The sequence below is a fragment of the Mya arenaria genome, chromosome 5 (genome assembly GCF_026914265.1).
Source record: "Mya arenaria isolate MELC-2E11 chromosome 5, ASM2691426v1".
NCBI lineage: Eukaryota > Metazoa > Mollusca > Bivalvia > Myida > Myidae > Mya > Mya arenaria.
The window spans coordinates 23580651-23593087 of NC_069126.1; the positions used below are offsets into that span (position 1 = coordinate 23580651).

The following is a 12437-nucleotide window of genomic DNA, read 5'->3' on the forward strand; positions in this document are numbered from 1 at the left end:
TATACGAAATGTATGGATTTGAAGACTTAGTATTGTATATGCTTATATGAACGAGTTGCTTTCCATGTTTTGATTTTACTTGTTCTGAATTGTATAATACATGTTTCAATAAATATTTAACAATTAATAGATTTGATGTTGTCATTATTGTTCATCCGATGTTAGGTAAAGAAATAATGAACGTATCACATCTGAGTGTTCAAATATATTTTAAATTTAAAGACATTCCAGGAGTTCAAATGCACATTCCAGGAGTTCAAATGCACATTCCAGGAGTTCAAATGCGGTCACGAGCTTTGAATATGTTCATGTGATATATGATATTGCACTAATTACTGTTCAGCAAAAGGAAACAGAAACTGAAAAAATAACCTCTGTGCTGAGTTTGGTAAATTAATACACATAGTGCAACAACTATGTTGTACTATTTTGGGGGTATTGGCCATTGAACGACTGCGAAAAAAACGCACAAGCTCAAACCGTACTGAATATCTTTGTACTTTTTGTCAGTAAGGGTCAGTTTCACGGAGAAAAAACGAAATCCCGAAAATTATTTCCCGCCTGGAATCTATAATCCGATTCAACAGTTATAATAACGATCCAATCAGGTGGCTGAAAAGTGCTTGCTTACTTAGTTTTAGTTTTAGCCCTGGGTCCGTATCTATAAAGCATCAGAAATAAATTCCTAATTCTTAAAATTTTCAAAGTCAAATTAAAAGAAATATATAAACAATAATAATAATGAGTGCGCTGTTGACCATAGTTATGCTGTAAGCGATTTCTCATTTTGTTGCAATCATCAAATTCCTTCGCGACAATATCCCCGAACAGTTTACCCGTAAACATGTAAGTGTGATTGCACAGATGGCTGTATTCTTATTTGAGATCATGTTTTAAAAAATAACGTCTCCCCATGTAAATCTGAATGTTTGACTGACCTATGATTGCCAACAAATCGTTGCAAGTCCCTAAAATGGAACAACTGTCCATCGCCACTGTCCGCAGTTCACTTTCAAGTTTGACCATAGCACCCATGGAACTAGCAAGATGCATTTCGGCCTTAACAATTGACTTTTATACTGTCTATCGCTATCGGCGTTATATCTAGCTCTGGCAGACGCAACATCCCATATCAGCTTATACAATTTGATAACAGCAAGCCATTCACAATGTTTTAGGCCAAGCACATATGTCGTCTTTAACCGATTCCTCTGATGTCTCAATAGGCAATCATTTCCTCTTTCTTTACAGTTTTCGCTAAGACAAGCTCATTTTCCTCACTAACAGTCTTTTCCACGGATTAATTTTTACCAATTATCTCAAACGCGCCACAGGTTTTTTACACAGTCAGTTCAACGCACGTTCGACACCAAGGCTGTATCCTAACTTTGCCTTTTTCAGTAGGTGATATTTCATCAACATCCTCTCGACATTCGTCATATTGATAATACTCGCCATCCTCAACTGCTATGAAATCTTAATCATATTCTTGAAACTAAGCCACCATGATAATAAGCGTATTTTTGTCTGTCCTAATATACCTCAACATGTCTATAATCGTTTTTTTTTTCTCTTTTCAACTTTCTTTACTCAATATTTCAGATTTCTACACTGTTCTGTCTGTCGGCACTTGTTTGCTTGCGTCTTACGAGGCTGCCCGAGCTTAAGCATGATCATGGGTCCTCACCGGAACGCCTGTTTCGTATCTGATGGGTGTTTAGATGTTACAAAATGTTACAAAACTAAGAGACTTTAACGCCTGCTGAGATACTTTTAACGTTTTTTGCTCATTTTTTCTTCTGATATTTATTTCGGCTTATCCGAAAGAATGAGTCTCTGTATAATAATTTTGTAATAAAACACACAAGGCGCATTTAGCAAACCATAGTAAACCATAAGAAAGTAAAAAGGTCGCGCTACACTCGAGAAACATCCGCGGTTTTTTTTCTACGTGCGTAAGGACTCTGTTAAGCATGAGCGAGCGGAAGTCGATCACATTTATCCGAAAGCGATTTTATATGAACAAAATAGAATTATATTACAGTCATCTCTAGTGGCCACGGACGAAAATGTTTGTGCTCGAATTATTTCATATCAGAACGTTGTATACACGTCTATTTCAAATTGTTCACTCTTCTTGGCTGTTGCGCATGCCCAAGACGATTTAATAATGTACAGCTGGCCCCGATTTCTCAAAACTTCTTACGTCCCTTATAACAGGATAATAACAGGATTCTCTTCACAAATAATCACTTTCGGATGAATGAGATCGACTTCCGCTATTTTGAATTCTAAAAAAAATGTTGAGTGACCCCAAATTTTAACCGATTAGTACCTGTCTTTACCTAAGAAAAGCTAATGTAAATTGGTTATATTTTAATACATTTAGCTAGTGTCATAATAAAAACTGATCAACCTATATATTCTAGGATAAATGAACATTGCTTGTGTAAAAATCAATAAATGAAACCCGATACCGGCTGAGGACGTTTTTACTATTTGTAGTAGGGAAAGTTTCGTCTTATTCAATAACTATAAATGCCTTTTAAAAGTGCATCATTCAACTAAACGGGTTTAACATTTTTTTTAATCAAACTGTATTAAAATTTAAATGAATATGTTTATGAGCCTCTTCTGAGCCCTAACACTAACTTACCCTTACAGTGGCGTAGCTACATATGGACTTGTAGGCCTGGGCCCACAACTATTTTTGACGAAATTTAAATAACCCAGAAATGCAATAAAAACTAATAGCTACTCAAACGCTTTAAACAACACATAAGTTTGTATTATTTTAACCAAAGCAAGTTTGGTATTTATTTAAACAACACGCAGGGTGTATCGCTTGATTGTATTGTAATAATTGCGAGTACATATCATTAAGTGTGTGTAATGTGTATATAAAAGTGCCCAAACTCACATAGAATCATCGGGCCTACAAGATGTTAAGACCCTAGCTACACCCCTGCCTAACGTGAGTGACGTATATAATTAGCCCCTCCTAATTCCGCTACTGGATGTTATTTAATCTTTATAAGCAACCTACACACATAATACAGACGACACAGAGAAGTTAATACATGGTTTCTTACCTTTTTTCAAATAACCGCTAAATTGTCTGAAACAAAACCTAGTATTGTTTGGAAGCGTTTTGATTGTTTGTCATATTATTTAAGCCCAGTCACAAAGGTATGACAAAGTACATTCCAGCAAGCAGCAGACGACAAGGCTAAAACACCCAGATCCAACAAACATTATAGAATGTACTAAAAGTGTACCCGGGTACGTCCAAATAAAACTCTGGCCGCGGTTACCCGGACACCGACCAAAACTTTCCCGGCCCGCGGTTACCTTGGTACCCGTCCATGAGTGGTAAACTTTTAGATGTGTTTTAAAGCTGCACTCTCACAGATAAAATGTTTTGACAACATTTTTTTATTTATTTTTTTTGTCTTAGAACGAGCCAATTTATGCAAAAATGTATGGAAACTAGTAATATAAGACTGCTGACAAAATAAATCAGATCGCAGATTTTCATATTTAAGTTAAAAAAAATGATGTTTTATGCTTTTTTCCTTAACTGTAAGTAACGCTTTAGTCTTATATATCACTAGTTTGCAGATATTTAGGCAATACTTGGCTCAATCCAAGACAAAAAATTGAAAAAGTTGTCAAAACGGTAAATATGTGAGAGTGCAGCTTTAAAAGATCGATTTTGTTTATTTACCAAACTACTTGTTCATTTTCAATGGATGCTAAAATTTAATTCACACAAATTTGTACCAAATATGTGAGGGTGCAGCTTTAAAAGATCGATTTTGTTTATTTACCAAACTACTTGTTCATTTTCAATGGATGCTAAATTTTAATTCAAACAAATTTGTACCAAAATATTGAAGCAATAGCACTGAGATAATTTCAATTCAAGACTAGACCCAACTCATATCCGTATTGAAACTTCTCTTTAAATCATCTTAAACTAAGCGAGTACACAAGAGAAATAAGAAAAAAACAACGTTAAAACGTGTAAAGTAAACAAAGACCCACAGGCTCCCCCCCCCCCCCCCCCCACCCCCTCGGACCTGGAATAAGCTTGGTGATAGTGCATGCAAAGTATGGTTTAGATTACAATGGAATGACGTAACTTTAAAGTTAAAATTAGCAATGGTTAATGGCAATGTATATATGTGTATGTTAATAGCACATGTATATAATAACCAGAATAAGTGGGTCTTGAGCGGCGTACATGTTCTATTCAACGCTCATAAAGACACAACAACCAGCGGCGTACCTAGCGTTACGCAAATACTCGAGCGCGTACTACTGAAAAAAAAGAAAAAATAACTAACGTTTTAATTGCGAAATTTGATGTAAAAGTTCAACCCTTACCCGGGTAAGGCACAATGGTACTCATAATAGTACAATGTAAAGCAAATGTTACAGTTCAATACAAGACGTAATGGTTGAAATAAAAAGCCGGAATGCTCCATCTTTGTTTGAATTTTACATGTGATTTGTGTAAAATATTTTCGTTTTTAAAGCACAAAAAAGCCATGAAATATACGCCAACTTCCACAGTTAAAAATAAAACACGGGGGGGGATGCCCCTGGACCCCCCCCCCACATACTGGTAGAGAGTACATGCTAGATATCTTTATTTACGCCCTGACAATTATAATGATGGTGTCCAAATATGATCAAATGTAAAACAATATCCTTCATATAACTTCTTGTTCCTTTCTTCCAATTGAAGGAATAATGAAAATATAATACATTAACTATATTTTCCTTTAATAATATTCTTCATGATATACAGTGAATAATTAAAAGAAAGAAATATAAAACATATTCACAAATCATTCTAGAAACTAACCCCCGCTGTGATGTATTATACCATTACAGTATCGAGCATGTGACGTCACATAATCAATGCACTTTCAGCAAGGACATTGTGTCAGGTCTTTGTGAAACATCGAGAATCAATACAACCCCAGCTTCTGTGTACGGATCGATACCATTCTCTAAGCTGAACCATACATGCATGTAGTGATATAGAGAGGATATTTGCATCGATAAGGAATAGTTTGGGTAAGTTTAATTTGATATTTTAAATATTAAACAGCTTGAATTCCGAATATCCATGCATGTATCTTTTTCTGTGTAGTAAGAAACGTCTAATAACTTAAATAAGCCTGGACTAGGAATATTTATACATGTATCTTGTTTTTCTGTGTAGCTAGAAACGTCTTTAGAAGAAGCCTAGACTAGGAATGTTTTTGCATGTTTCTCGCTTTCCTGTGTAGCTAGAAACGTCTACTGTAAGGAGCTTAGACTGAGACTAGCAACGTCTAAGAAGCTGAAACTGGGACTGTTCATACAAGTATCTGGCATTTCTGTGTAGCTAGCAACGTCTACTGTAAGAAGCTTAGACTGGGACTATTCATACATGTATCTGGCATTTCTGTGTAGCTAGCAACGTCTAAGAAGCTTAGACTGGGACTATTCATACATGTATCTGGCATTTCTGTGTAGCTAGCAACGTCTAAGAAGCTTAGACTGGGACTATTCATACAAGTATCTGGCATTTCTGTGTAGCTAGCAACGTCTAAGAAGCTTAGACTTGGACTATTCATACATGTGTCTGGCATTTCTGTGTAGCTAGCAACGTCTAAGAAGCTTAGACTGGGACTATTCATACATGTATCTGGCATTTCTGTGTAGCTAGCAACGTCTAAGAAGCTTAGACTGGGACTATTCATACATGTATCTCGCATTTCTGTGTAGCTAGCAACGTCTAAGAAGCTTAGACTGGGACTATTCATACAAGTATCTGGCATTTCTGTGTAGCTAGCAACGTCTAAGAAGCTTAGACTGGGACTATTCATACATGTATCTGGCATTTCTGTGTAGCTAGCAACGTCTAAGAAGCTTAGACTGGGACTATTTATGCATGTGTGTAGCTAGCAACGTCTAAGAAGCTTAGACTGGGACTATTCATACATGTATCTGGCATTTCTGTGTAGCTAGCAACGTCTAAGAAGCTTAGACTGGGACTATTTATGCATGTGTGTAGCTAGCAACGTCTAAGAAGCTTAGACTGGGACTATTTATGCATGTGTGTAGCTAGCAACGTCTAAGAAGCTTAGACTGGGACTATTCATACATGTATCTGGCATTTCTGTGTAGCTAGCAACGTCTAAGAAGCTTAGACTGGGACTATTCATACATGTATCTGGCATTTCTGTGTAGCTAGCAACGTCTAAGAAGCTTAGACTGGGACTATTCATACATGTATCTGGCATTTCTGTGTAGCTAGCAACGTCTAAGAAGCTTAGACTGGGACTATTCATACATGTATCTGGCATTTCTGTGTAGCTAGCAACGTCTAAGAAGCTTAGACTGGGACTATTTATGCATGTGTGTAGCTAGCAACGTCTAAGAAGCTTAGACTGGGACTATTCATACAAGTATCTCGCATTTCTGTGTAGCTAGCAACGTCTAAGAAGCTTAGACTGGGACTATTCATACAAGTATCTGGCATTTCTGTGTAGCTAGCAACGTCTAAGAAGCTTAGACTGGGACTATTCATGCATGTGTCTGGCATTTCTGTGTAGCTAGCAACGTCTAGGAAGCTTAGACTGGGACTATTCATGCATGTGTCTCGCATTTCTGTGTAGCTAGCAACGTCTAAGAAGCTTAGACTGGGACTATTCATGCATGTGTCTCGCATTTCTGTGTAGCTAGCAACGTCTAAGAAGCTTAGACTGGGAATGTTCATACAAGTATCTGGCATTTCTGTGTAGCTAGCAACGTCTAAGAAGCTGAGACTGGGACTGTTCATACAAGTATCTGGCATTTCTGTGTAGCTAGCAACGTCTAAGAAGCTTAGACTGGGACTATTCATACAAGTGTCTGGCATTTCTGTGTAGCTAGCAACGTCTAAGAAGCTTAGACTGGGACTATTCATACAAGTGTTTGGCATTTCTGTGTAGCTAGCAACGTCTAAGAAGCTTAGACTGGGACTATTCATACAAGTATCTGGAATTTCTGTGTAGCTAGCAACGTCTAAGAAGCTTAGACTTGGACTATTCATACATGTGTCTGGCATTTCTGTGTAGCTAGCAACGTCTAAGAAGCTTAGACTGGGACTATTCATACAAGTATCTCGCATTTCTGTGTAGCTAGCAACGTCTAAGAAGCTTAGACTTGGACTATTCATACAAGTATCTCGCATTTCTGTGTAGCTAGCAACGTCTAAGAAGCTTAGACTGGGACTATTCATACAAGTATCTGGCATTTCTGTGTAGCTAGCAACGTCTAAGAAGCTTAGACTGGGACAATTCATACAAGTATCCGGCATTTCTGTGTAGCTAGCAACGTCTAAGAAGCTTAGACTGGGACTATTCATACAAGTATCTGGCATTTCTGTGTAGCTAGCAACGTCTAAGAAGCTTAGACTGGGACTATTCATACAAGTATCTGGCATTTCTGTGTAGCTAGCAACGTCTAAGAAGCTTAGACTGGGACCATTCATATATGTATCTGGCATTTCTGTGTAGCTAGCAACGTCTAAGAAGCTTAGAATGGGAATAGCCATATATGTTACGATGTATCTGGCATTTCTGTGTAGCTAGAAACCTCTTAAAAACTTAGACTATGAATGTTCATAAATGTATCTTGCTTTTCTCTAAGGCTTTCTTGAAGAAGAGTGTTTAGGGTGCATTAGACAACTTTAGGTAGCGTTAACCTATGATGTAATCTAGTAGTATAGCACTTGTATCATTAAATATACGATATTAAATAATACATGTGCGTAGTGAACATATCTGTCCATTGTGTTTGTTAAACATCTAGTACCTACTTATTCTTAGCAAGAAAAACAATGGAACACAATAAGATAACAAATATTTAGATTTATTAATCGTGATTTGTCATACAATAACCATAACTTTCTATATAAACACATGTTCTATTTAGAAAATTATTAGTATTTCTATCTATTTTATATCGTATCATTCAATTGAAGTTCCTGGAAAGGGAGACGATGTTTCGTGTGGTTTCTGAGTGTGACGGCTCCCAGCGCCGCCTAGCCGCCTTCCTACTGGTGGTCGTCGTACTCGAGGTGACATTTATCTGTTGTTTTATACATCACGAGCACGCGAACGCGCGCGACGAGCTGAATCGGAAGTTGGCACCGGAAGGGCGGCAAACGGCATCCAATTCTAGCGGCGAAATCACGGCCAAGAAGTCGGTTTTATTGAAGGTATTCAACCCTTCAATTGTAACTTAAACTTAGACACCATTCTCAAATGATAACAATAAAGTTCTTACATAAAAACATAAAAACATCATTGTGTGTATACCACGTGATAAATTACGTCATATATGCTACATCGGAAGGCAACATTTTGCTTAAAATGAAGAATTACAACAACAATAACTTTTACTGCACCATTTTAAATAAAACAGGGCAGTCTATTCCGCTTAAAGAGCCCCGCCTTCGTTTTATTACCGGATTTTTATAAGATGATTAGTATCATCAAACACTTCGTCAAACCTGTTTCCAAAATAATGTTTTGACAGTGCTCCGACAGACGGCCATTTTTGTGAAAAGGTTTGTCGAAGTGTTTTAAGAAACTAAACTCTCAATCAAACTCTGGTAAAAGACCGAAGGCTGGGTTCCATAATCCGCGTAGACTGCGCTTTGTTTCATTTAAAATGATGAAGAAATATTGAAGTTATCTTTGTTTAAAGTCTTCATTCGAAGCAAAATATTGCCCTCTGACGTAGCATTTATATATGACGCAATTTATCACGTGGTATACACACACTGAACATTAAATGCCTACCTACCCTACCTGTTTTAAAAAGAATGCAACCCTAACCAAACGATGTTTTTGCCTTAGCAATTATTTAATTTCATTAAAAGGTGAAAATGAAGAAAAAGTTGCAAGATATAAGAGAAGACATAGGGGTCAATAGTAAAATAGCATTTGTGTCATTAATTTCAATATAGCTACGGCGCTGAACCCAGTTCCATCACTGAGCTTAGTGGTTATAGAAAATGCACATCAAATCATCTCCAATCCGGATTTTGGATTAGCTCTCTTTGATTCAAAACTGGCGTTAGCATTGTATATTCTATAACGCGTCGACAATTTTAGAGATGCGTAGCGTCATAAAAAGTGACGTCATTTATATGCATAAACAACGTCGTTGTTAGGGGCATCGTGACGTCATTTTAAAGAAACGTTTGCTATAGCTGAGCAGTTTACATTGTGTTTTTTTTTAGTTTTTCACCTTTATTTAACCTTTCACCAGACGTTGCGCGATGGAAACGAGGGGACGGGGAAAGGTGGCCCAAGAGGCCAGCAGCGCGCACTTCACGCTGGGAAACGATGAACGCGTGATGCGTTCCAGCTACCAGACGGACTTCGGGGGCGTACGCGCGATGCGTTCTTTTCGCTGCCCAAGGCCAGAACCACCAAAACCCGCTAAGGTATTTAAGTGTATGCTATTTACAATTAGATCGTCACTGTGGTTCGATAACTCAATAATTGAACATAGAAATAAAAGCAATTATTATTTTTTTGCATTATTATTAATGTTGCAATAATGTTGTGACGGTGTTTTTGTCACTAGAAGTAAGTAGCCCAGCCGACTCACTGTTAGGTATGTTTTTTAAGATGCGCATGCGCTTTCTTGGATGTGTGTCTTGGGTCACAATGGACGTGTTCTGGAAATAAGAGAAAAGGAAGAGCAAATATCGAGTTTTTTTGTTGGGTTTAAAGGGTTCAAGTTTAATGATAAAAGGTATTTAGGACTACGGGAACCAGGACACTCAAAACACTTCATTATGCACCAGCCAATTGTAACCACGCCCTCCCCATATCGAGAGGCATAGCGGGGGAAATGCGCCGTGTTTTTACCTCTCAGGTGGCCCCGCAGTGCCGATTGAATGCGGTGGTTTTGTTTTCGCGCCGAAAATAAAGGGAAATGGGCCATACCTACAATGTTCGCGGGGAACGGGGGCATTTGGCGGGGATTTTACCAGCAGTTTGTCCCCGGGATTTTTACCTTGGATTGGCTGGACCAAAATGCAAAGTTCTCGCTATTCCCCGGACCTGAGGGGCGTGGTTACAATTTACTGGTGCATTAAGCGGATGATATGCTTTAAGGCCTCTTTAAGAATACAAACATCGATGTGCAAATTAGCAGATTTACTGCTTAAATATTTCGAACAACGCTGTACAAAATACCAAATAATATATACGCACATATTGTTCATTCTTTCGCGACTAGAACTACTCTACTATAGTGTTAATACTTTTACGAATATAAGTTAAGATACGTTTTGGAGATGGCTCCAATGCGTAACGAAGAAACGTCTGTCTGCATGTAAGTAAGGTAGGATTCGAATTGAAGCTGAGAGGAAAGTCAATCGGCGCCATTCACGTTGCAATTGGGATGTTCAAATTGATGTTCAGAGCGTGGGTTAACTACCACTATTAGTCTATCAACACTTTTCTATTTTCAACGTATATTGGTCACAGCCTAGTTTTTCTTTCTTTGTATTATTAACGTAAAGCAGAAGCATTTACACTTTAAATTATGAGAAGTACTTACGACGTATGTGAAACACTATTCTATTATATTGCTTTACCGGAAGTAACCCCGCGTTTCTCCCGCCAGATTCTGCCGTCGGCGGGCGCCGTGCCGGAACACTGCAAGTGGTTCTCCTCTACACGGATCGATTTCGGTCATGTGACTGCTCAAGATCGCCAGGCAGCATATGAGATGAGTCGCAGCGACTTTAGGGCAACGAAGGAATTGCAGATTCGTGACCTGGGACTTCTGCGCGACAACCACAGCGCGCCGGCGTTCTCCAAATACAGACAAGACTACCGGCCATCCGCCTATTGCATGCCGCAAATGCTTGATGTTATCCGGTTGTCCGAACGTGCGCACAAACTTGCTGTCAAAAGAAAGTAAGTCAATAGTTACTGATGCGGGCAGAAAAAACATTATGATAAAACTTTCGGTAGCTGACATCGTCGGCAATCACGGTACTTTCTTCCGTTACACTTCATACATACCGTGGGACAATTGACTGACAAAATCTTGTTTTAATGAATATGCATGAGGCAGGAGCGACAACTCTTTTTCCAAAAAATTCGCATGTTACACTCAAATATTGTTCAATGACTTTGCCGTCGGGTCTTGACTACTGCCAAATATTATTGTACTGAGAAGGTGGACCTGATTCAACTCCGGCACCCGCCAGAATATTTTTCAACCGTAAAGCATCTGTTACTTTGCGGAACCAATGAAACTGCCTCATAAATTATTCATGGTAACGAGAATTTCCTAGCCAAATTGCCCACGGTACACAACGAAGCAAAGCGTTGTGTGTATCGGGGGTGTCCGACGATGGATAGCTGATTAAAGGCTGTTTAAAGCTGCACTCTCACACATTGACCTTTTTGACATCTTTTTTTAATTTTTGCGAAAATCCATGGAAACCAGTAAAATAAGACAGGTGACAAAAATAAGATCGCAGATTTTTATATTACGGTTCAACAATTTATGTTTCATGCATTTTTCTTAAACCGTTAGTAACGGTTTAAGCCATAAAACATTAATTTTCGAACGGAAATATGAAAAAGTACGATCTGTTTTTTGTCAGCAATCTTATATCATTGGTTTGCAGATATTCACACAAACATTTGCACTTTCCAAGACGAAACATTAACAAGTTGTAAAAATGGTATATCTGTGAGAGTGCAGCTTTACTGTTGTATGATTTAACTGGTACGTTATGTTTCGTCGAACCTACTTTAAACGTTTGTTAAAATGAACTTAAATTAACTGCAATAATAACATCGCCAATTATCATATTTCAGTGCATGGATGATTTCGGAGGCTCGGAGCGCCTTCCGGTGGCCTTCCGCCGCCCGCGTGAAGTTGCCCAGTCATATCAGGTCCCGCAGTCAAACCGCCTGATTGAGTTTGCTTCGATATGTTCTTTTGTGATTTAGTGAATAAAATTTATAAAAACGTTTTTTTTGTCAACCACAATAAACACGATGAAAGGTTTGATTCTAGAAATGATAATATTATTTAAAATTAAAGCAAAGCGGAAAATTAATGAAATGATTTGAATTTGTGCGCATCCTTCAATTATGTGAAATGCGTTGTTTAAAGCAGCTTCTTATAAAGGGGTTACGAACACGACGTGTACTTGAACGTGTAGCTGGTAACACGTGCATGTGGAAGTTTACAAGCGGATCCAGGGGCGCTCTCCCCCCACCCCCCTCCCCGGCCTACGGAAAATCTTCCAAGTCTACTTTTTATTTCAATATAGGACAATACAATTAATAAAATAGGCAAAATATGCATCATTTCGGACTAGAAATTGTTTTTAGGGGGATACCCCC

General features: G+C 38.2%; 1 protein-coding gene across 1 annotated transcript; it reads left to right on the forward strand.

Annotated features, from left to right (window-relative positions):
• Positions 1-5070: 5070 nt before the first annotated feature.
• On the forward strand, positions 5071-12003 carry LOC128235556 (uncharacterized). Its single transcript, XM_052950370.1, has 5 exons — positions 5071-5088; positions 8027-8263; positions 9322-9499; positions 10693-10988; positions 11904-12003. Exons 3-5 carry the CDS (start codon positions 9332-9334, stop codon positions 12001-12003), a joined length of 564 nt encoding a protein of 187 aa, XP_052806330.1. The 5' UTR covers positions 5071-5088; positions 8027-8263; positions 9322-9331.
• Positions 12004-12437: the final 434 nt, after the last annotated feature.

Excerpts from the sequence above, each read along its gene's own strand:
- LOC128235556 (XM_052950370.1), top strand. The coding sequence starts at position 9,332 with ATGGAAACGAGGGGACGGGGAAAGGTGGCCCAAGAGGCCAGCAGCGCG. Across the intron at positions 9,500-10,692 it reads AACCACCAAAACCCGCTAAG|ATTCTGCCGTCGGCGGGCGC; the intron begins GTATTTAAGTGT and ends TTCTCCCGCCAG. Across the intron at positions 10,989-11,903 it reads AAACTTGCTGTCAAAAGAAA|TGCATGGATGATTTCGGAGG; the intron begins GTAAGTCAATAG and ends ATCATATTTCAG.